We start from the raw sequence: 25112 nt of genomic DNA, 5'->3' as shown, positions 1-25112 counted from the left end.
CTGTACTTTAATAAGCCCTCCAGATGATACTGATGCAAGCTCAAGTTTGAGAAACACTGCTTTAGATACAATTACATCATTAAACTTATTTTTTTATGACTTTTGTGACAAAAGCAGAAGAAAACTTCATAATTGTGTCAACTTCCATCAAGGAGAAAGAGACACATCAGCAATGAAAAATTAAAGAATCAGTGCTGAGCTGTGATTTTTTTTCCCTTGGCTAAGTGAATGGAACACTTCAGCTAGACAGAGTGATGGAAAATGAAGAACAGTTGATAGATATTAATCTACTTCATCCCACATATTTATAACCTGAATGCTAAAGTTATGAATGACCTTTAATTGATATGAACAGTGAAAGAGATAGAAGAGAGCCAGGTTTGCATTGACAGGATTTGCCCTGCTCAACAAAGTGAGGCTTTTTGTGAAATTAAATATGTGTTGCAATAGTATATCACATTGAAAGGATGCTTGTATCATTTTTATTCCTAAAATTTGACAGCTCATTATCTATAATGAAAGTGTAATAGTGACTGTATCTGAAGAAAGTAATATGCCCTTATTACTAAACTGTATGAGAATTGTTACATTATGTCAGATGAAAGTTAAAGTGGCTTTGAACTGTCATCTAGGCCTTGTCAAATGAAGAATAACAGCGTATTCCCACAATACTGTTTTCTGTTTTTATTTTGATATAATATCTTGTATCCTGTAATGTTTCTGACCTAAATTTTAGGATAGATAGAGAAAGTGAGAACTATAACTTTTTTATATATTTGTGTATAAATTATGTCATGCATTCTTTATTGAATGCATGCAGTCATCCAAAAAATATTGAGTACCCAGTATGCACTAGACAGTAAGAGAACAACAATGATGAAGGCCAATCTTTTCATAAAAGAGCTATCAGACTGGCTACGAGGATGAAGTTTTAAATAGATAATAACAATGCAGTATATAATACATGCTAAATCGGAGGCACACAGAAGATTCTGTATAGCAGAATAGAGTGAATTTTAAATCTGTGCGAACAAGTTAATAGGACAGCCTTGAAACTTAGAACTCACCATGCAGGTAATGGAGAGTTACTGAAAACTTTCAAGTACAGCTTATGATAGGAATCGATTTATGCTTTGGAGAGGTCATTCTACATGGCAATGCTGAATATGGATTTGAAAACAGCAAGACTGGCAGCACAGACACTCATTAAAAATATATTATTGAGGCCGGCGCCGTGGCTCAATAGGCTAATCCTCCACCTTGCGGCGCCGGCACACCGGGTTCTAGTCCCGGTTGGGGCGCCGGATTCTGTCCCGGTTGCCCCTCTTCCAGGCCAGCTCTCTGCTATGGCCAGGGAGTGCAGTGGAGGATGGCCCAGGTGCTTGGGCCCTGCACCCCATGGGAGACCAGGAAAAGCACCTGGATCCTGGCTCCTGCCATCGGATCAGCGCGGTGCGCCGGCTGCAGCGGCGGCCATTGGAGGGTGAACCAACGGCAAATGGAAGACCTTTCTCTCTCTGTCTCTCTCTCTCACTGTCCACTCTGCCTGTCAAAAAAAAAATATATATATATATTATTGAAGTCTATTGACAAACATTTACATCCTAAATGATAGTCACAACTGGGGATAAAGTGCATATAGATGAAAAAGGCATAGTCTCCACTATTTGATCACAGATAGGATGTGGGATCATGACCATACTTTTTTCCCATAGAGAACATATGCAAGATTACATAGTCTTGATGTCCATACCATAAAAAGGTTGAAGTTAATGGTATCTGATCTTGAAAAATAATTTTCAAATGTCATCCTCATGGGAAAAAATAAATTTGGAAGTTTATCTTAAATTTTTGCAATATTGTGTATACTTCCTCCATAAATAATTGGCCCTTGTTTTCTTTTTAAACTTTCTTACAAAATGTTATCTCAAGGCCGGCACCGCGGTTCACTTGGCTAATCCTCTGCCTGCAGTGCCGGCACCCCGGGTTCTAGTCCCCGTCAGGGCGCTGGATTCTGTCCCGGTTGCACCTCTTCCAGTCCAGCTCTCTGCTGTGGCCCAGGAAGGCAGAGGAGATGGCCCAGGTGCTTGGCTCCCTGCACCCACATGGCAGACCAGGAGGAAGCGCCTGGCTCCTGGCTTCGGATCAGTGCAGTGCACCGGCCGTAGCGGCCATTTAGAGAGTGAACCAATGGAAGGAAGACCTTTCTCTCTGTCTCTCTCTCTCACTGTCTAAACTCTGCCTGTCAAAAAATAAAAGTAAATAAAAAGTTATCTCAAATAAAGATTTTTAAATTTGATATTCACCACAGTCACATGAATAGCTTATTTGTTCAGAAGCACACATGCCATATGCTTCTTTGATATCACATAATACAGAGATTTGGAAAAGTTCCTTCCAATGAGTTTTATGACATTTTTATCTTACTAGAAGACCCATTCAGACAACTAAGTACATTCCCCCCCTTGTAAAGTGCTGTCAAATAATCATCTTGTCTTTTTAAGTTGGTCGAATAAGTATATTGGATAACTAGTTTTGCTGCAAGGAAACTTTCATAATTGAAAAATACCTAGTATCTTATAAACAAACAGACTCACCATGAATGATATAGTTTCTTATTAAAATGTAAAAACTCAATTTATTAATTAATGTAAAATAATTAATATAGGAAACATCATTTTGTTTGGATAGTACTTCTTTGGCTTTTCCAGGCAAATAGGGTTTAATGTAAATCATAGCTATTTTGGAAAGTCTCAAGAATGACATTCTGTTCTGCAGTTACATGTGTTTTTGGAAGCATCGATTCCAAATTTTTTTTTAATAAAGAAACATAACTAACATGCATATATGTACCAGACGGGCTACTGGTTTACTTCTCTTCCTTTCTCCCATTCATCTTGTTCTGTCGTGTCAAAAGTTCTTAAAAACTTAAAGCGGTTTTATACTAAACCAAATTTTTTAAAGTTTTTAATCTTTGTAAAGTATAAATTGACCGAAACGTTACCAAAAGTTACTTTTAAAAGTATTGCGCCGATATTAAGTTTACTAATGTTCACCAAAGGCGAAGTGAGGGACTGAGGAGAGATTACGTGAAAGCCAGTAGGGTAAAACGTTGGGGAAGGTGACTGTGTGAGGGGTGTTGAGGTGGAGGGGTTGGTCATTGACGCGACCTCCTACATTCAGATAACTATGGGCGAGGGCGGTGCCCTCACAACGGGGAGCCCGCAGCCCCACCCCCTCCCCTGCTCCCCTCGTCGCCCCCTGCGACGCGCCCTTAGGTGACGCTGCACTGCGTCTGCGGCGCGGCTTCTGTGACTTCACAACACATCTCCGTTGGCCCCTGGCCCCAGTGATGGACTGAAGGGCTAGCGGCAGGAACCTCCCCGCTAGGACAGAAGCAGCGGCGTCAGGAGGCCACGGTATCCTAGACCTCCTGGTTCCGGTATAGCCCAGCCCGGCCTCCCGGCTCCCGACAGCGCAGCAGCTTCGGAGACGGCGGCGGCGGCGGCGGCAGTCGCCGCCACCGCCGGGAGCCACAGGTGTCCCGAAGCTCTAAAGGTGCGGTGGAAACCCCGACACCCCGGGTCCTTTACCCTCCCTACCCTCCGTCAGCCTCCCCCGACGTCCCCAGACACCCTCGCGCGGGGGGCCCTCAGTCCACATCGCGTACTCGCGGCTCGTGATTCCTCCCACCCCAGATCGCGGCTTTCTGCCTTTTTCCAGACCTGGGATCCCGACCCTAGGTGCTGCGAAGGATGGCGCTCAAACGCATCCAGAAGGAGCTCCTCGATCTGACGCGGGACCCCCCGGCCCAGTGCTCCGCGGGTCCTGTGGCAAATGACATCTTCCACTGGCAGGCTACCATCATGGGGCCCAATGACAGCCCCTACCAAGGAGGTGTCTTCTTCCTAACCATCCAGTTCCCGTCCGATTACCCTTTCAAACCACCCAAGGTCGCATTCACCACCCGAATTTACCATCCGAATATCAACCGAAATGGAAGTATCTGCCTAGACATCCTTAGGTCCGAGTGGTCGCCAGCATTGACCATTTCCAAAGTGTTGCTGTCCATCTGCTCTATGCTGTGCGACCCCAACCCGGATGATCCTTTGGTCCCAGAAATTGCGAAGATCTACCGAAAGGACCGGACGAAGTATGAGCGAATAGCTCGAGAATGGACTCAGAAATATGCCATGTGATTTCAAAATAAAAGTCCATCACCTTAATAATAAACATAGATGAACTGGCCATGCAATTTACTGGTTTTCTTTTGATTACTTTATGAGGCGCCATCTCCCCCATCCTTCTGACACACTTACAACTTTAAGTGTAGAGGTGGAAGTTGGGGGGAAGGGGAATGTGGGATTTTGGGCAGAGTGTAGTCTAAGGCAAAGAGACCCATTTTAATTTAGTTTTGACTAAAAGATTTCTTCATTGATTGGGGATTGGGAAACAGCAAGAACCATGGGGTGGTGGCTTTACAATGAGAAAGAGCAGTTGCACAAAGCAGTGGGAAAAATTTTAATGTGGAGTCATCTAGAAGTGAAAACAGGAAAAGCTGGCTGTAGATTATAAACTAGTTAAGGATTAATTTTATACTGAAGAACCTGTAACCTCAGCTGTTTTGTTTTTGATCAAAATTAATATTAACTGATACACTCTATGTTGATGTCTAGGTTTAACTGACCAAAAATGAAATGGGTTAGCAATTGCTGCAAAATAAAATGGATTTTGTTTCCAGCTTTCAACACTACCTATTCCTTCAACTCCCACCATTTTGCCCACTCTTCTCTCCCATCATTTGGCTTGGATGTGTCTTCTCAGGACACATCTACTAGCTTTACCTTCACCTGGTTTCTCAATATCCATGGTGCAATGGGCAGCATCAGATTCATGGTCATCAGTTTCCCTTGCCCTCCAGTTCCTAGTGGGAGATGGAAAGCAGACCAGGTAGGTGTGGCACACACTGACTTAGATGGCCACTCAACTCCAAACCTAGAATCCCCCAATCTTGAAGGAAGGCTTCTAGCAAGCCTGCCCAAACCCTTCTTTTTTTTTTTTTAAAGATTGTATTTGTTTACTTGAAAGTTAGTTACAGAGAGGCAGAGCCAAAGAAAGAGAGAGAGAGAGAGAGAGAGAGAGGTGTCTTCATCTGCTGGTTTCACTCCCCAGATGGCCACAACCGCCAGAGCTGTGCCAATCCGAAGCCAGGTGCCAGGAGCTTCTTCCCCATCTCCCATGTGGGTGCAGGGGCCCAAGGACTTGGGCGATCTTCTACTGCTTTCCCAGACCACAGCAGAGATCTGGATCGGAAGAGGAGCAGCCAGGACTAGAACCAGTGCCCATATGGGATGCTGGCACCACAGGTGGCGGCTTTACCCAATACACCACAGCACCAGTCCCCCAAACCCTTCTCATTAACCTGGTCAGGAAACACAAATCTACCCTCTGTCCTGGAGGGACCTCTATCTTCCAAGACTGTTTGCTATAGGAACATACCCCAATAAAGCTCTTTTAAAAATTAAAAATTAGGAGCTAGCCAATCTGACTTGCCCCAAGTGGAGGTATTAGAAACATGCCAGGGGATTCCAATTCAATCCCATCAAGGTGGCATGTACCAATGACATCTCACTAGTCCAAGTGATCAGTTCAGTTCACAATTGATCATAATGATAGGATTAAGAGTCAAAGGGATCACATAAACAAGACTAGTGTCTGCTAATACTAACTGATAGAATTTAAAAGGAGAGAACAATCCAACATGGGAAGCAGGATACACAGCAGACTCATAGAATGGCAGATGTCCTAAACAGCACTCTGGCCTCAGAATCAGCCCTTAAGGCATTTGGATATGGCTGAAGAGCCCATGAGAGTATTTTAGGCATGGAAAGCCAAGACACTCTGGCAAACAAACAAACAAACAAACAAACCTAAATGAAAGATCTCTGTGAGTGAGATCCTAGTGGAAAGAACAGGCCATCAAAGAAGGAGGTACCTTTCTCTGAAGGGAAGAGAGAACTTCCACTTTCACTATGACCTTGTCTAAATCAGATCGGAGTTGGCGAACTCAAAAGGCTTCCATAGCCTTGGCAACTCATGACAAGAGCCTAGGGTGATTACTGATGCCATAAACAAGAGTGTCAATTTGTTAAGTCAACAACAGGAGTCACTGTGCACTTACTCCCCATGTAGGATCTCTGTCCTTAATGTATTGTACAATGTGAATTAATGCTATAACTAGTACTCAAACAGTACTTTACACTTTGTGTTTCTGTGTGGGTGCAAACTGTTGAAGTCTTTACTTAATATATACTAAATTGATCTTCTGTATATAAAGATAATTTAAAATGAATCTTGATGTGAATGGAATGGGAGAGGGAGCGGAAGATGGGAGGGTTGTGGGTGGGAAGGAAGTTATGGGGGGGGGGAAGCCACTGTAATTCATAAGCTGTACTTTGGAAATTTATATTTATTAAATAAAAGTTAAAAAAAAAATAGGAGCTAGCATAGTGGAGCAGCTATTTAAGCCACTGCCTGGGAGTCTTGCATCCCATATCAGAGCTTTTGTTCCAGTCCCAGCTGCTCCGCTTCTGATCCCATCTCCTGCTAATGTGCCTGGGAAAGCAGTAGAAGATGGCACAAGTGATTTGGCCCCTGCTGTCCATACAGCAGACCCAGTAGTTCCAGGTTCCTGGCTTCAGTCAGGACCAGCCCAAGCAAGCAGTTGTGGCCGTTAGAGGAGTGAACTAGCAGAAGGAAGATTATCTCTCCCTTTCTGTGTGTGTATCTCTCCCTCTCTATCACTCTTTCAAATAAAGAAATATTTAAAATATATTCAATATTAAACTTAACGTTTTTGTTTTTGCTTTTTTAAAGATTTATTTATTTATTTGAAAGTCAGAGTTACACACACAAAGGAGAGGCAGAGAGAGAGAGGGAGAGGTCTTCCATCCGCTGGTTCACTCCCCAGATGGCCCTAACAGCCGGAGCTGTGCTTCAAATAAAGAAATATTTAAAATATATTCAATATTAAACTTAACGTTTTTGTTTTTGCTTTTTTAAAGATTTATTTATTTATTTGAAAGTCAGAGTTACACACACAAAGGAGAGGCAGAGAGAGAGAGGGAGAGGTCTTCCATCCGCTGGTTCACTCCCCAGATGGCCCTAACAGCCGGAGCTGTGCTGATCCGAAGCCAGGAGCCAGGAGCTTCTTCTGGGTCTCCCACACAGGTGCAGGGGCCCAAGGACTTGGGCCATCTTCTACTGCTTTCCCAGGTCAAAGCAAAGAGCTGGATCGGAAATGGAGCAGCCGTACAGGTCTCGAACCAGCGCCCATATGGGATGCCTGCACTCCAGGCAGCGGCTTTACCTGCTGCGCCACAACGACGGCTCCAAAGCATAACATTTAATAAATCCTTTTTTGGCCGGCACCGCGGCTCACTTGGCTAATCCTCTACCTGTGGCGCCGGCACACCGGGTTCTAGTCCCAGTTGGGACGCCAGATTCTGTCCCGGTTGCTCCTCTTCCAGTCCAGCTCTCTGCTGTGGCCCTGGAAGGCTGTGGAGGATGGCCCAAGTGCTTGGGCCCTGCACCCGCAAGGGAGACCAGGAGAAGCACCTGGCTCCTGGCTTCAGATCAGCGCAGAGTGCCAGCAGCAGCGCACTGGCTGTACGGGCCATTTAGAGTGTGAACCAATGGAAAGGAGGACCTTTTTCTCTTTCTTCCCCTCACTGTCTAACTCTGCCTGTCAAAAATAAATAAATAAAAAATTAATAAATAAATCCCCTTTTAGCCATTTAAGCAAAATGATTCATTTTTAGTTTTTGTGTTTACAGTCTTAGAAGGAAATTCAGATTATTAAGTTCGGTAAACACAATGTGTAGAAAAACTTACCTTCTGTTAAATCTTAAAAAAAATCCTGGAAATGATAGTTCAGGATAAATGCTGTCACGAGATGTATAGAAGTATCAAGGAGAAAGGGACTCTAACAATTTTAATTGCATAGGGCTATTTGGTTGTAAAGGTAAAAATTAATTTTGTGAAAATACTTGTGGAAAAGTCTGTTTCCTCCACTGAAATTTGTACATTCAGAGGTGATTAATTATTGTAATAAACAGATTACTGCCATCTTTACATTTTAAATATTTCATAATTTAATTAATTATATAATCGTAGTAAGCTAATGATCATTTTTAAAGCTTTAATTTTTAAAAAGTTTAATTCATTTTTTAATATTTCAAGAAAAAGAGAACACCAATAACTGTAGCAGGGAAAATACGTGCTTAATTTCTTACTGCTTTCTTACACATTTAAAGCTATTTGAATGCTAACAATGTTAGCATTTTCTCTACTTAGAGCACAAGAGGAAAAAAATGTTTCATTTCTAATAAAGTGCACTAATTGGTAAATTACTTTAATTTTTCACTTAAATTTAAAAAATCTTTTTCTAAAATTTGTTTCATTAATTTTCTTTTGGAAATGTAGAAGTTAATTTTAGTACCTAATCTATAAAATGTTCTTTTAGGGGAGATTGAGGGATTATAATTTTGTAAAGATATGGGAAATTCAATCACTTGATATTTTTAAAATTATGTATTAAAACAACCAATAAATATATGAAAAGCTTTGACTTCTTTCGCAAAGGTACTAGGCTGTAAATTTCTTTTTTATCCTATATTAAGGCAAGGCTGTCTAATATAATGTTTTGCAATGATGTCTCTAACTCTGCCTTTTAAAATAAATAAAAAATAAAATATATTTTAAAAAGGAAATATTCTTTATCTACACAATCCAGTACATTAACCAACAGTGTGAACACCTGAAATTGAAAGAAGGAGAGAATTCTGTTAAGAACAGAGAAGCTAATAGGAACAAGTATTGTAAAACATAGTTTTGACTGACAGGGTTTTTTAAATATATATAGCACAGTTTCAGCCAAATACTTTTTAAACTTTTTTCAGTTTTTTAGGCTATCAAGAGATTTTTGTAAAATATTTACATTATGAAGTGACTACAAAAATGAATAAAATTTTTGTTCATGTCACTAAAGGACATGTTAAGGATACGTTTCATATTTGTAGAGGTTAAAATTTTACCACATAAGGAAATTTTTTTATGATTTATTTATTTACTCTGAAAGTCGAGTTACAGAGAGAGAGAGGGAGAGACACACAGAGAGACACACACAGAGAGAGATCTTCCATCTGCTGGTTCACTCCCCAAATAGCCCAAATGGCTAGCACTGGACCAGGACGAAGCCAGGAGCCAGGAGCTTCCTCTGGGTTTCCCATGTGGGTGGCAGAGGCCCAAACACTTGGGCCATGTTCCTCTGCTTTTCCCAGGCCATAGCAGAAAGCTGGATCAGAAGTAGAGCAACCAGACATGAACCGGCCCATATGGGATTCTGGCAATGCAGGCAGTGCTTCACCTCCTATGCCACAATGACGGCTCCCTTATAAGGAACTCTAAATGAGAAATAAGAAGCTAATAGAAACATGTATTGTAAAGATTGATGAAGAATGGGATGGGAGAAGGAGTAGGAGATGGGATGGTTGCGGGTAGGAGAGAGGTTATGGGGGAGAAAGCTGCTATAATCCAAAAGTTGTACTTTGGAAATTTATATTTATTAAATAAAAGTTTTAAAAAAAGATTATATATGTAGGTCATCAGTAAGGATAGCAAGAATTTTTAGAATAAATTGTTCTCACACTATTACAACCTTTTCTATTATAGTCTAATACATGGTTACTAATTATATTGTTTCTATTATTTGCTTCAAAGATCACAGTTTCAAAATGAAAATTAAACCCAAAAAATAATAACTATTTTGGGGCTGACATTGAAATCTCAGCAGGATATTTTGTGATAGTCAAAATGGCCATATCAAGATGGTGATAGCATTTCTGCTTAGAGCACTTAATGATGTTTTAAAAAGATGTATTTATTGATCTGAGAGGCAGAGTTACAGAGAGAGAAAGGAGGGACAGAGAGGTATTCCATACACTGGTTCACTCCCCAGATGGATGCAACAGGTGGAGCTGGGCCTATCTGAAGCCGGGAGCCAGGAGGTTCCTCCGAGTCTTCCACATGGGTGCAGGAGCCCAAGCACTTGGGCCACCCTCCATTGTTTTCCCAGGCCATTAGCAAAGAGTTGGATAGGAAGAGGAGCAGCCCGGACACGAACTGACGCCCATAGCGGATGCTGGCACCACAGGAGGAGGCTTAACCTACTATGACAGTGCCAGCCCCTTAATGATCTTTTTTATTCAAACTTGTCACTTCCATTTTGCTCCGTTAGTCTTCATCTACCACTTACTAAATATCAGCGACATAAATGCGAAATGTTAAAATTTGTATTTGGATCAGGGGAAGGAGATACAGTCTTGTTCTGTTGTCAGTATTTTCCAAAGCATTTTAACCAAGATGATCTGGGGAAAAGATTCTATCCTAAGCATCAAAGACAGCTTTTGCCTAGTAAAAATTGCTAGCAGGTGCTCTCTGAATGAAAGCATGCAATGTAAAATTGAGTACTTTCAGCTTACTGCTTGGCACAGTTTTCAATATCATGATTTCTGTGTAATAAGAGTAAATAAGCATGACTGAGTTTTGCCTTGATAGATACTCTCAGGGCAGTTCTTATTCACATTGAAAGTCGAGCCATAAACAAGGATGATTGATGGATACTAGTATTGAGCTCTATATGTTGGTGATATGGAAAGCATAGAAGACATCCAACCATCAAAGACGGAGCCTTCTTTAATCTCATAATTACAGAACTTTCTCCTATAATTTATATCAGCTTCAAATACAGTCTTCATCTGTTTTAATTCTGGTCTGTATATTACTGTATTAGTAATTAAAATCTTCTCTCTAAAGAAAATTATTGTCTTATGGAACTCTTTGGCATTTGCTGTCCAACCTTTATCATTCTGTATTTTAAGATATCTCTAATGATATATTATGTTGCTGTGGTAAAGATATCTGTAATGATATTCATATGCTATGGTGGTAAAGATTATGGCTCTGGGGCTAGACTGCCTAGATTAATAAGAATACCACTTGCTAAATGCATGAACTCAGGCATATTATTTAATTTCTTTGAACCTCTGTTTTAACAGGTGATGTTAAAAGGGAACTATGATAATAGTTCTTACCTCTTATGATTGATTTATTAAATGACAAAGTGCCTTGCACATAACTAATTATTATCTGATATTAATGGTTGCCCCTTTTCTCCTTGATGTTTTTTTCAGTTGGGTTGGACAAATGTTACAGTTAGCATATGGTTCTTCCTTTGGAGATGCAGCTGCTAATGCAGGTAAACACTTGAAAGTTCCAAAGACTTGTGCAGTTTTTAAAAAAATAAACAAACATAACTTAAATATAAGCTCATTAATAACAAATCGTTCCATATGTGACATCATGTAAAGGTTGCCCAAAGATTTACTGTAATGCATTTAATTAAAAGAAGAGAATTACTTTTTCAAACATATCTTCAGTAAATACTGAATTGCACCAAAATAGTGTAGCTCTAAAATTGGGCTGAAACAGATATTGAAACGCACCATGTTTTATATAATCTTTTGGAGAGCTAGTTAGTTTGTTAAATTAGGAAACATGTGTTTTACAGGTGCTATACCTAGTGCTTCTTGACCCCCCTCACCATATAAGTGAAGGCACAATTTTCTGGCCTATTCTGCAAACACTGCAAATCCTAAATATAGTGGATATAGATTTTTATGCCCTTTTGTAATTCTACATATAATAATTTTATTCTGTCCATGTGATAAATGCCTGAAAGGTCAAAATCAGGATTAGGTTAATCTAATTTTTATTATCCCTAGAATTCCTCAGTACCCTTAAAAAAACAACAAATATCACTTGATCACTTCCACTGATAGAAGAATCATTTATAAAGTGATTTTGAGCCAAGGAAACAAAAGTTCTTATTATGGAAAACATTATCATGTATTCATTACTGCTGCCAATAATTTTTAAATTTTACATGTAATTTGACATGGAATGTAGAGGGAAAAAAGACAAAAGAAAAAAGGCTCAGGCAGAAATACTACCTACACATTTTTACTAATTTGCATGTTCATAAAAAAGTAAGTGAATTAACAAATTCCAATATTTACTGATTAAAAGTCACACCACAACTTAGTTGTAGAGTTGGAGCACATTATTAAGTATGAATAAATAAATGAAACAAAATTACTTAAAAATCACTGTTTCTGATAGATAACTATTTACTGAACTATTCCTTCAACACACAGAAGCACATACATACATGGCAAAGAAGGGTGGAAAAACGCAGTCTTGGCATGGGTGAACTCAGTTTTAGTGCTCTTAAAATTGATAGTTATTGGATAACAAAAACTATCTCTGTTTATAGTTTTTTAATGAAATCCTGGATGTAGCAGTAGGACTATCCATATACTCCAAAATTCCAAAGTAGTTGAAAAATAGCAGCACTGTCATTATTAGCTAGGCTGTTATGTACTCAAAGGTAGAAAAAAGGGGCTAAAAAGTTTCCTTTAAAAATTATCTTCCCTCTGTTTAAACCCTAGCATATATCTAAGGCTATCACAGAGTTTTCCAACCTACAAGTTAACCTCAGATAAATTATTCGAAACTAAAGCTCTCTTTTTCTCTTACAGAATACCGGCGTATTGGTGCCATGATTTATGCAAAATGTGTTCTGGCCCTGAAAAGAGAGTTTCCTGTGATTTGGTGTACCAACTGCTATGAAGCAACTACTGTAAGTATTGTCATCATTTCAATATTGGTCAGTGGCAGCCAAATAAAAAAACTCAAATTTTCCATTGTTTACAAGCATATTCAGCAGTTTTTAAAAAGTGTATTCATGCTACAATGCAGCTTCTGAATAAAAATGCTTAGTGTGAAATCTAAATACCACTTCCAGGAAATAGAGTAGGGAAAAATAACAAAAGATTAAGGAGTACAGTTTGTCTCCCATTCATTTTGCTGCACTAACTGATGTGATCAAGACTGGTATAATTGGGATGAGTGCTTGGCACCGCACTTAAAACACTGCCTGCGATGCTCCCATCTCATGTCACAGTGACTAGTTTGAAACCCAGCTACGCTTCTGATCCACATTTCTGCTAATATGCACCCTGGGAAGCATCAGGTGATGGCTCAAGTACTTGGATCCCTGCTACTCACATGGGCCCAACCCTAGCTGTTATAGACATTTGTAGAGTGAATCAGTGAATGAAAGACACTCTCTGTTTCTCTGTCTCTTTCTCTCTGTATCTATCAGCCTTTCAAATAAAATGAAAAGAAATAAAAAAATTAAAAAAACATATATTAGGTGGACATTGACACATGTATATTTTTCTTCCTTTGAACATTGGAACAATGGCATCAACCTAAATTGGACTGAAGGAATGTAATCTTGAGATAAAAATTAATTCACATAATACTTTGATAATAATTTGTAAAATCATCTCATAACCTTATTTACATAACCTTATTTCAGGTAGGTTTTTTTATTCCATCCACATTTCAAAGGCATAAAATAAAATTTAGAAAAACCCAGAACACTCACTAAAAATATTTTTCTAACTTTCATGATATGATCCTTGTATAATCAGAACAAAAGAAAAAAGTGAATAAAGCAATAGCATCACATTGAGTACTTCAGGTTAATATTTAGTTATTCTCAGGGCCTGCACTGTGGCACAGTGGGTTAACGCCCTAGCCTGAAGTGCCGGCATCCCATATGGGTGCCAGTTCGAGTCCCAGCTGCTCCACTTCTGATCCTGCTCTCTGCTATGGCCTGGGAAAGCAGTAGAAGATGACCCAAGTCCTTGGGCTCCTGCACCCACGTGGGAGACCTGGAAGAAGCTCCTGGCTCCTGGCTCCTGGCTTTGGATGGGTGTAGCTCAGGCTGTTGCGGCCAATTGGGGAGTGAACCTTCAGATGGAAGACCTCTCTCTCTCTCTCTCTCCCCTCTCTCTGTGTAACTGATTTTCAAATAAATAAAAATAAATAAATAAATCTTTAAAAAATATTTAGTTATTCTAGGCGGTGTTATCAAATGAAAAATGAGTTTAGGACCTACAAAACCTCTTCCAACTTTTTTGCCTTTTACTGTAAGATATTTTTAGGAGGAATAAATATGTATTTGGTAGTTCCCTACTTTTATTTCTTTTGGGGTGACAATGGGAAGAGGGTTATGTCTTTTTTAATTGAAACATACTTTCCCAAAGAATGTTCTCATAAAATGATTATAAGTTCTTCTATAAAAAATGTTATATTTTATAATACATTTGGGAAAAAACACAAGTTTAAAAGACTTCTCAGAAATGTAAAACAGTGCTGCCACTTTGAGACATAATCTGAAAGTTCCACAAATAAAGTTAAACCATGATCCAGTAATTCCACTCTGAAGCAAAAGAGATGAAAACTTACCCATACAAAGACTTAAACATGAATGTACATAGTGACATTATTCCTAACAGTGAAAAAGTAAAAACATCCAAATATCTATAAACTGTTGAGTGGATAAACAAAATGTGACATTGGAATATTATTTGACCATAAAAATGGATGAAGTGTTGATATATGCTGTAACATTGATGAACCTTGAAAACATTGTGTTAAGTGAAAGAAGCCAGGAAGAAAAGGACACAAATTTATATGATTTTATATATACAGGATGCCCAGAATAAGCAAAGCCATTGAGACAGAAAGCAGATTAGTGGTTGCCAGACAGGTCAATTAATGACAATTCTTCAGGCATGATTCTTTGAAGGAGCCCAAGTCCCTTGCCTCCTCCTATGGCTGCCAGGTTCCTGGTTTTCACCATAATTGCAGGCTGTTGGTTTTCAAGTCCACCATGGAATTGGGTTGTGGGGGGGGGGGTGGTAGGGGGAAGAGTGTGGTGATGGGAGTAGAGCAAATTAAAATGCAGCAAAGCTCATTGTTCTTTCCAATATTCAGCTATTTTTCTCAAGGAAATGATGCCAGATTGCTGTAAGCCTTTAGTTGAGTTTTGGAATTCTGAAAAAGTTACTTCTTGTATTCTCTACCTGTTTTCTCATTGCTTCTACGGAGAAGAAAATTTTCATGGTTGCTTTCTCTGTCATTTTTGCTGGTGTCCTGGGGTTTCTTTTCTTGGGTGATAACAATTTTCTGGAATTAGACAGCAGTGATAGCTGTCAAACTGAGAATATATTAAGAAACACTGAAGCGCACTGTTTAAATGGGTTATGGTGTGTGAGTTAAATGTGATTGTGGTATGTGAGTATTTTAATACGTTTTATTATTATTATTATTATTATTATTATACAAGTATAAGGTAAGGCCAGCAGATCAGGAGATAGCTGTGATTGAGAAGATCATTTGCTATACTACTCACAAATCCCAATAGGAGGGAGCGCATCATGCACTGGTTGGTGGAGGAAAGGCACACAGAGAAGCTCCAAGGTCCTTGTATGAAATAATGGTTTAGGATTAACTAGTTTGAATAACTTCAATGGGCCCTAGGGTTTAGGGGCTGTCTCTAGTTGTCTGGTACCTCACCCTGGGCTAACTCAGGCAGGCTGATAGTAGCCTGGAGCATGAGAGCTCATAAAGGAGGTGGTTGGGGTTAAAAGCTCTGGATCAGGCCGGTGCTGAGGCTCACTAGACTAATTCTCCGCCTGTGGTGCCGGCATCCCGGGTTCTAATCCCGGTTGGGGCACCGGATTCTATCCCGGTTGCTCCTCTTCCAGTCCAGCTCTCTGCTGTGGCCCGGGAGGGCAGTGGAGGATGCCCAGGTCCTTGGGCCCTGCACCCGCATGGGAGACCAGGAGGAAGCACCTGGCTCCTGGTTTCGGATCCATGCAGCACACCAGCCGTAGTGGCCCCATGGGGGGTGTACCAACGGAAAAAGGAAAACCTTTCTCTCTGTCTCTCTCTCTCTCTCTCTCATTGTCTAACTCTGCCTGTCAAATAAAAAAAATAAAATAAATTTTAAAAAAATCTCTGGATCAGTGTGTTTGCACTTGGAAGGTGTGCTCAAGGATAGATGATTATAGTATTATACTTGTTGAGGTAACGTGTTATCTTTGAACGGGAACTTTCTTTCAGATTGTTTCTGTGAATCCAAACTTCCAATACAGACGTGCTCAAAATATTTCTGATGAGTTCATCTATTTTCGTCCTATTGATGCGGACATTCGGGAAGAGGCCAGAAGACAAAAACAACAGAAATCAACTTTGGCCTCCCGTCAACACAATCGAGAAGGTATCCATCAGAGGGACCTGGGGATTATCAGTCAGGTGGTGATGGTTACCACCACCCCACTAACAAAAGAGTTAGAAAGCATTGCCCTTATAAGACCAAAAACTTCAGGGCTTCTTCGCCTAGAGAAAATGCCAATTAAATCTCCAGGGGTCCTAGAATCTCAACGCTTAGACGTTACAGGAATTGCCAGTCCAGAGGAAAGGGGGAAAGGCACAGCAATACTTGTTGCTGGTGTGCCTGGAAAGGAGGAGCTAGATGATACAGAAATTCCAACTTTGAAATTCACTGGGTTTATACACCTGGAGGCTTTAATAAATAAATGTTCACCATCCTCAGAATACAGTCGCCCAGGAACCCCAAGAAATCTGTGGCTGGAATCTCCAGAAAATGCAGAGTCCCCAGGAAGTGATGACCTAGAAGTAGCAAGAAACATGTATCCTTTTAGAGAAAGATCCATCTTCCGGCGTTCCTGGGCAGAGCTTTTAGAGGCACCACTGAACAGTGAAGGGCTCCACATTCTCCAAACTGTTCCCACAGAAGAGGACAGAGAAATTGGCTATCACCTACAACCAGAGGGGGAGAATCAAGCAATCACCCCTCCCAAGGGACATCATCCCCATGGTTTGGAAGGTCCTTTCCCATTGTTACCCCAGCAACCTAAGCCACGGCGGCAGCAAAGTCACAGTTTACCACGATACAGTGATGTCAAGAGCAGAAACCTAAACGCACCTGAGTTAACATTAAATCCAGAGGAGACATGCTTCTGTTTTCCAACTGATCATAATCCGCTCATAGGAGGTAAGATTTTTGAACTTTCTATACAACTTTTGTAAATTACATATAATGTTCCAGAGAAGACAACTTTCCTCAGTAAATTTAATCTCCAAATCACCACCTGGAAGTCTAATTCTTTCTATCCTATAAGACATTAGCTTTTTCTCATAGAATTGATGACTGCCCTTCAATTTTAAGCCTTATATTTGGAGATGATAGCCTAACCTTAAATTTGGATAATTCAATCAGGCACCAGTTGATAATCATTGGGAAATAAAACCTTAAAATATAAAGATTGTTATGACTTCAGAAGTTTGAATTATATTTTCTCTTTTTAAAATGACTTCCACGTACATGGATAATTTTGAGAGGATGACTAATTCTGACTCTGCACAGAATATAATCCATATAATAGAAAAATGTATCCTCTAATATATCCATCACCTAGTAACTAAATAATAGTTGCTTAGATTAGAAAATGGATGGAATAATGTGCAGGATCCCCTGTTGGTTAAAAGACAAACAAGTAACAGCTCCATTTTTCTCCTATATGTGAGCATCCTAGTGACTACAAAGTATTATTTGACAAATGAACTATCATATAAGTCTATATTAATACAATATATTTCATAAAGTATTTATAATATATATATTAAAATCCTAAATGGAAATTTCCTGTTAATTATAAAGTAAAATGTTTGCTTTTAATCATTAAAGCTGTTTAAACATTTGCAAAAATACCCCTATAGATACCCAAATAGTATTAGGAATTTTTGGTTCTAATTTATGTTAGAAGCCTGTCCCCATACCTTCATGAAGACAGTGTCATCAACTGAAACTCTGAGAAGTAGCCCCACCAAACCACTGAAATAATTTCAGAGAAGAATCTGAAATCTAATCTGAACTTCGTCTGGAAGTCATAATTTGACCATTGTGTAATTTGTTTCTTTTTCTACACATATTTTGGGCTCTGAGAAGTTATTTATCAGTTGTTGACATTAAAGTATAACCCAAAGTCAGCTCAGATCACATCATCCTTTGAAATGTTCAGTTAGCTCAATCCCAATCTCACATCCAATATCCTCAAGATTTCTTCAAATTCGTGGTTGCTTTCATTCTCATGGTTTCGTCTTTCCACTGGAATCTTGATTCTATAAGTTTTTTCATATTTCAAAAGAAAAAAAAGAATTTAATACTAAATATGTTTGTTCCCAAAAAGCCCTTTGGCCAAACACTTCTGTAATTTCTCATTGGCTAACATTCCCCATACAGCACTCCTCTCACCACAAAGTTCCTCAGTCTCTAAACCCCATCTTTCCCTTACTTCTCTATTTTCCTCTACCTGCAAATTCCTGGTCACTGTGTGGAACCATCTAGTCAGAACTTTTGTTTTCTCTCTGTCCATCTTTTACAACCAAAACAGTTTTTCAAGATATTTTGCTAAACCCAAGGTTGCAAACTGTGGTGATATTGCCATGTGAGTCTAAATTGTTAAGGTGATTGGATCAAATTTGGACATCCTTATTCATATTCAGTTTCTTTTCAATACATAAATCAATCTTCTATCAGTTAAAAACAACTTTTGCTTTTTTGTTTTAGAAAATGCAAAGGAAAGAGACAGCATTGAAGAAGCTTGGCAAAAGGCCATTTTGTCAGGTTCTGGCGAGCACCCTCCTATCAATCCAAGCTTTGAGAATTCTTCTGCAATGTGGGGCAAAACTGGAATTAGTGGAAATAATGCTGGACTTCACAGTGGCAATGTTAGAGTTTCCAGGAATAATATCAGTGTCCCCAGGGTTAATGTTGGAGTCCCCATGAGAAATGTTGGAGTTCCTGTGGATAATGTTGGGGTTCCCTTGGATTATCCTGCAGTTCCTAGGGGCAATGGTGGAGTTCCTATGGGTAATCCTGAAGTCCTTAGAGGCAATGGTGGAGTTCTTAGGGGGAGTGGTACTGGGGTTTCCATGGGTAATATGGAAACTTTCCGAAACAATGTTGGAACATCCAGACGTATGGCTTTCTCTCCACTCACTGAACTCTTAAAGATAGGTGAACACCAATTATAAAAAAATGACACCTTACAAAGTAGACCTTAGAGTTATGGAACATACTATGACACTTAACATCAAAATAGAAATACATCGAATTTGACACAATTACAAATAGGACACCTAATTTCAGAATGCACAAATGAATTTATACATACACTTATTACGATTATCTTCAATCAGAATTTTTGGAACAAGATAGGAGTTTACTTATTAGTTTGTACTTAATAATAATTATCAATTATTTGTGTGATTTCATTTGGGAGGATGAGTTGTAGAGGAGTCACATGCTTACTTATTCAAGCTCAGATTTCTACTTGGTAATGAGATACAGTATCTCCATCTATCACGAAACAAAATACCAACTAAGCTCCACATGATATTGCCATTTCACACTTCTGATAACTTAAGGTCTTCTTGGATATTTTGATGGGCAAATAAAAGTAATCTCATGGTTATTAACAGTCGTATGGATAAGTCCAGCTTAATGTTCAAGAAATTTATTGACTGAAATGTAAAGAATCAGGAGATTTGGCAGAGGATTATTGATTACAGTGCTTCTCTGAAATATCCAGACAAGACCTTTAAAGAAAGTTCACTAACAAGAATATTTAACTATTTACATTATTTTTGTGACACATGTCGGACAAAATTGTAAATATTTACTGGAAGCCTTAAAAATACAAGGAGACAAACAACTGTAGAACTGTAAATAGTATACGTGGTTGTGATGTAAATAGTATGGATAAGACAACACTAACAGCACCACAGGATGCCTAAAATATTGCATGCTAAAATATTACATTTATTCTAAAAATTAATTTTGTTCATTTCCCCAACTACCAAATTATTTTGTCATAAAAATATAGGACAGAAGGGAAAAATCATTGACATATTTTACTAACTTACTTAATAAAATGCCCTCTCAGAGAGACAAGGACCACTTTTCATTGGCCCAGATAGTATGTTATTTAAATTACAAAAATACAGTTATCTATATAAAATTTGGTTTTCAAACACATTTGTTTCAACAGATTCCTTAAGATAGATAAGGTATTACTGGAAGGTAATGAGATTAACTCATTAAACTACATTAGGGAAAGTAATCTCATTACTTTATATTCATACATAATACAAATTTTTTCCACAATTTTAGGGCATATGGGCCACTATTCAATTTGTACATTTAAATTTTCAAATTTCCTGAATAATGGTAGCTGTTGTTTTTACAAAATTAAGGGCAATTTAAATTACAGGATACCACCTAACCCCTTATTATGTGCCTTACCACATAGTACAAGGGGTGGTAATCTGTGGTCTGAGGGCAAAGTCTTGCCCACTCACAGGATCCATTTGGTCTTTGAGGAAAGAGGTCATGAGGCTGCCTAGCCTCCCTCTCTTCACTCTCTCCCTTGGTTCAGTGTGTGCTTACTGAACCAGGGCCTTGGCCTCAAAAGAAATGAAAAGGTAGTGAGATTTCTTTCTCCTACTTCTTACCATCCCAGAAGATGGGATACCATTTCAGACTTGAGTTACCTGAATTTTTCATAGAGTGGCAAAACCACAGAAGTTGTTGAAGGATACAGGCTGCCATATTTCAGTTACTGCCAATGCCTGACAGAGAAAACCAAACTGACAGTTCACCTTGCTGAACAGATAGTCTACACTACATGCTTTCTTGTCATACCGACTTTGTGAAACAGAACTATTGTATTCTAACCATCAAAGGGAACCACCTTGTATGTGCAAAAAAGTAATACAAGGTGAAAATTGAGAGATGACTTACGAAGAACTAACATTTACCAAAAAGCAAGTGAAAAGAAAGACAGCAAAATTGGGCTCAATTATATATGACACTGATATATAATTGAAGATTGTCACTAAAACACCACCCCCACCAACAAAACCCTGCTATGTGAGTTTAATTCCTCATGCTTTATGATCCATAAATATTTGGATATTGTGTTTAGTGGCTTTAAATTTAAATATAAAAACTATATGTAAAATGGCCAGCTGCTTGTTTCTTTATAAAATTTTAAGAAATTGAAAGAAACTGTTAACTAAAGAATCAAATATGAAGATGGTCTAAGAAGATAATTGTCAATCTTGTAAAGAGCTTTACCTATAGCATTGGTTTTATTCTGCTACATATTGTTAGTTCAGAACTGAGCAATACAGAGGTTTCAGTGACACATCATTATTTATCTTCTTATGATCTTAAAGTTTTCTGTTTCAGGGAACTTACCTAGCATGCCTCAATAATCATCATAACTTTGCAGAAGAGAGAGTAAATAGCATAGAATATATTGAATAAGAACACTTCATCACAAATTTCACATAAATCTAATCTGATAACTTCATGAAAGATGTTAAGGAGCAGTGTTGAAGAAAGAAAATTATGGGCTATTTTTAATGCTGTTGCTCTTACCAAATAAAAATAGATTTAAATTACACATAGTAGTTCAATATTCTAATATATACCCTATAAAATAAGAAGAAAATTACTTGCTAAAATCTATGATGCCATAGGTGGGAGAAAGAATTTTGAAATTTCCCACATAATGTACTATTCAAGAAAGAGTAGTGGATCAGAAAATAATAATGAGTAATTACTACTTAACCATAGTAATTATACTGATTCTTTTATCGTAAGGCTCTAGAAAACTGTGCCCTGCCCATTGTGAGTACAAGATAAATTTTAACTTTATGGACCATTTTACATTCAATCCTCTGGTTATACAAAAATGATTGTGTTTAAATTAAATTGTACAATGTGAATTCAGATAAGCCCAACTGATTTTTAATTCACAAGTTACAGAGCAAAAGAATTTAAGAAGTTTTACTTACTACTAATAATATTATTATCTCTGTTTTTCTCAAAGCTAAGGGGAAAATGATTTATCTCAAAAACACCTCTCTAAGAACTTATGAGATCAAATCATATAACTGCCCCCTTCATTTCAGTAAGCATAATGTTACAAAAATATTTCTCAAAGCATTTAACTGAAATCAAGATATTTCTAAAGCATTCTGAGTAGGAAAATAATCCATACATAACCATAACCTATATGTTAGAATAAAGGGAATTTAATGGTTTGTGAAAGATTTTTTAAAATAATTGAAATAATCTGTTTGCATACAGTTGGAAAGTAAAAAAGAATTTGGTCCTTATACATGTAGTGGAAAACCATAGTTATCAAGAACCAGTATAAAACTAAAATATGCAACTACAGAAAAAATTATCTAAAACTGTGGCAAGGGAATTCCTCTTGATGATTAATCTAACAGTAACTGAATGTACAGTACTATTTCTTTTTTTTTTTAAGAATGAGACAAACAGTGTGGTTATTTACTCTAAAATCCATTAATTAACAAGAAAGCTTCAATAATTGCATGGGAGATTTCCATCTAATGATTATATTTTAAGTATGTTTTAGAATTAAAAGTTCAAAATATAGCAAAGTGCTTTTAATAGATCATGTGCCTTGTTCAGTGAACATTTTAAAAGCAGAGAGCCTCACTGATGAGTGACAATCTTGTTGAAAATGAGAGGTAAAAGGAAAAGCAAAACAAAAATTAGAATAAAACTGTAGCTTTTAAAGTAAATGATGTTTTATTATTTCAAAGGGTTTTTTTTGCTCTTTTGATACTTACCATCTTGTTTATCAATGTGAACAAATAAGCCTTAAATAATTTAATTTTGCATTTATATTCTTAAAACTTATATTATCTCCGATCCTCTAACTCCCATCCCTTATCCCAACCCTTACTTGGCTCTATCCTTTACCTAATGCAACCCCCCACCCCATCCTTGACCTCTTTTCCATACCCACAAACCTCATCCCCCCAAACCTCATCCCCCCATTTATCCCTAACACTTTCCCCACCCCTTACCACATTTTGGATATCTTCTCCATCCCTTATCCTCACTTCACTGCTGACCTTCTTCCTCTTACCACCCCATTCTATACTCACTTTCTCTTTCCATTGTTCACTCCATCCCATTGCCTGTTATGACTCTTTCCTTCAGCCTATTCCTGAGACTTATTCCAACTCTCTTCTTGACTACAACTCTCACCATACCTTTAATCCTTCAACTCTTCCCACAATTTTGACATCAAGAAATCAGGGTGGAATAAAGACTAAAGTGAGGACAATGAATAGAATAAGATTGTCTATTTTATATCTTTATTGATTTATAAAAATAAAAACTCAAAGTTGTATTTTTCCAGACTGTATAAAAGTATCCCAAATTGTAGCATGCATGATATTAAAGTAGCCAAGTAAAAATTATTCTGTCAAAATATAGGAACCTGAATACCATGTACCTCCAAATTGAATTTTTTGGTGGGGAAAGTAGGCTGATTAATGCCAGTTTTTCAATTATAAAAACATATGATGAAATTTGTAACTTCAAGACTTTTTTAAATTTAAATTTTTAACTGATTCAAAAGATCCAGATTTTTCCTTCTTTCGTATATTATAAAATGCCTCTCTCCTTAGGAAATACTCATTTTAGGCTCTTTGAGTAAATGAACAGATATACATCCAATTTCTTCATCTAAATTGTAAAATATTGTTAATTAAAAAATTAAAGTATGCACTTTGTGACTTTACCTAGAGCATATTTTTGCTATTAAAAAGGAATATTTTAAGAGTTTATTTTTAAAGCTGACTCACCTCTAATAGATTTCATTATCTTATACAACTAGTATTCAAGTACAAGCCAAGTTCTCTATTCTTATACATATATTAGAATAAAAGAAAAGATCATCTTCAAAATAAAACTCACTTTAAAAACGCAGTGACATTCAATATAATAGTTAATATAATACTAAACTGTGTTAGAAATACCAACATTTAATATTGTTGATTTTTTTCCAAAATCTCAACAATCTTGAAGATCACCATGAAGATATTCACTAATTTTCATAATTCTTCTATACATGTATCCAGTCATTTAAAAATAAACACACAACAATTTTAGAATTTGAAAATTGTAAAATAATAATGGCAAAGTTTATTCCTTAAATCTAACATTTCAGTATTAGGTAATCAGATTTAATGCCAATACATGTGCAGTACTTACAGAGATCATAAGCCTGTGAAGAAAAAGTTCATAAAGGTATTAATTTGGAAATACCCATTGTCAAAATTCGGTAATAACACCTCTACACATTATAGCTCCTCAAACACTCAAACCAAATGTTTCAGCTTCATGTGACTATGTTCAGTATGTTTCAAGTAAGGGACACCGTATTTCTCTTTTGCCACATTTATCACCAGTGATTAGAGAATCAAACTGTCTTGAAAACAAAAAGCTCTTCTCTGATCCAAGAAAATGAGCAAGAGCTGATGCAATGCTTAAGATTGCAGTATTCATTATGATAAAAAAATTTTCCATCTTTTGAAAATGAAAGATACAACTCGGTTTTGTTTGCAAAGAAAAGGAGGATAGTAAGTAAAGTACACTGGTATTGTGAAACATTTTTCATTTTACACTGATGCTGTGTTTGATTTTTAAAAATATGTATTGACATTAATTGCTGGCCATTGTTGACTTCTATCTCATTTATTAAGTATATATTGTGATATGTTTAAACAGTGTGCCATTCAAGGTGATATTTTAATATGTTTGTGACATGTGTACTTGATCCTGTATTGTACCCTTAAATAAAGTGTGGTGTGGATTGTTGTGACGTTTTCCTTTATTCAGAGGTTGAATTATCACAGCACTAGAATATAGAACTGGTGCTCAGTATTTATGATTATCTTAATCTTGTAAAGCTCACAAAAGGTATTTTATTATCTTGCTACCTTAATATTCTAATAAAGAATCTTACAGAGGGGTTATGACCATTTAAAAGCTAAATTACTAAATTAATTTTATTTCTGTAGCAACATTCACCAAAGATTTATTAGGATTGTTTTCAAAAGTAAAATTAAAATTACTACTACATGTGCTGATGCAGCTGCTACATCTATTCCCAAAGTCTTCTGTTCGAGTGCAGTGGCATGATTTAGGCACTTTG

The 25112-nt window shown here is 37.7% G+C and overlaps 2 protein-coding genes across 2 annotated transcripts in view; both read left to right on the top strand.

The window, feature by feature from the left end:
* The window catches only part of LOC100349442 (uncharacterized), a 453812-nt gene extending 434592 nt beyond the window's left edge, over positions 1-19220 (top strand). The window contains exons 22-26 of the mRNA XM_089323942.1: positions 11253-11317; positions 12660-12760; positions 16102-17056; positions 18632-18817; positions 18905-19220. Of these exons, the coding sequence (XP_089180068.1) occupies positions 11253-11317; positions 12660-12760; positions 16102-17056; positions 18632-18817; positions 18905-19098 (1501 nt within the window). The 3' untranslated portion in view covers positions 19099-19220. The remainder of the gene's footprint in view (positions 1-11252; positions 11318-12659; positions 12761-16101; positions 17057-18631; positions 18818-18904) is intronic.
* Positions 3303-4244, top strand: LOC100347777 (ubiquitin-conjugating enzyme E2 D2). The gene is made up of 2 exons (XM_051827392.3): positions 3303-3558; positions 3724-4244. Exon 2 carries the CDS (start codon positions 3756-3758, stop codon positions 4197-4199), a length of 444 nt encoding a protein of 147 aa, XP_051683352.1. The 5' UTR covers positions 3303-3558; positions 3724-3755; the 3' UTR covers positions 4200-4244.
* Positions 19221-25112: the final 5892 nt, after the last annotated feature.

The sequence above is a fragment of the Oryctolagus cuniculus genome, chromosome X (genome assembly GCF_051225735.1).
Source record: "Oryctolagus cuniculus isolate XC-2025 breed Fujian yellow rabbit chromosome X, ASM5122573v1, whole genome shotgun sequence".
NCBI classification, from domain to species: domain Eukaryota; kingdom Metazoa; phylum Chordata; class Mammalia; order Lagomorpha; family Leporidae; genus Oryctolagus; species Oryctolagus cuniculus.
Note: the sequence above shows the minus strand (reverse complement) of the source record. Positions and strands in the feature narration are given on the sequence as shown.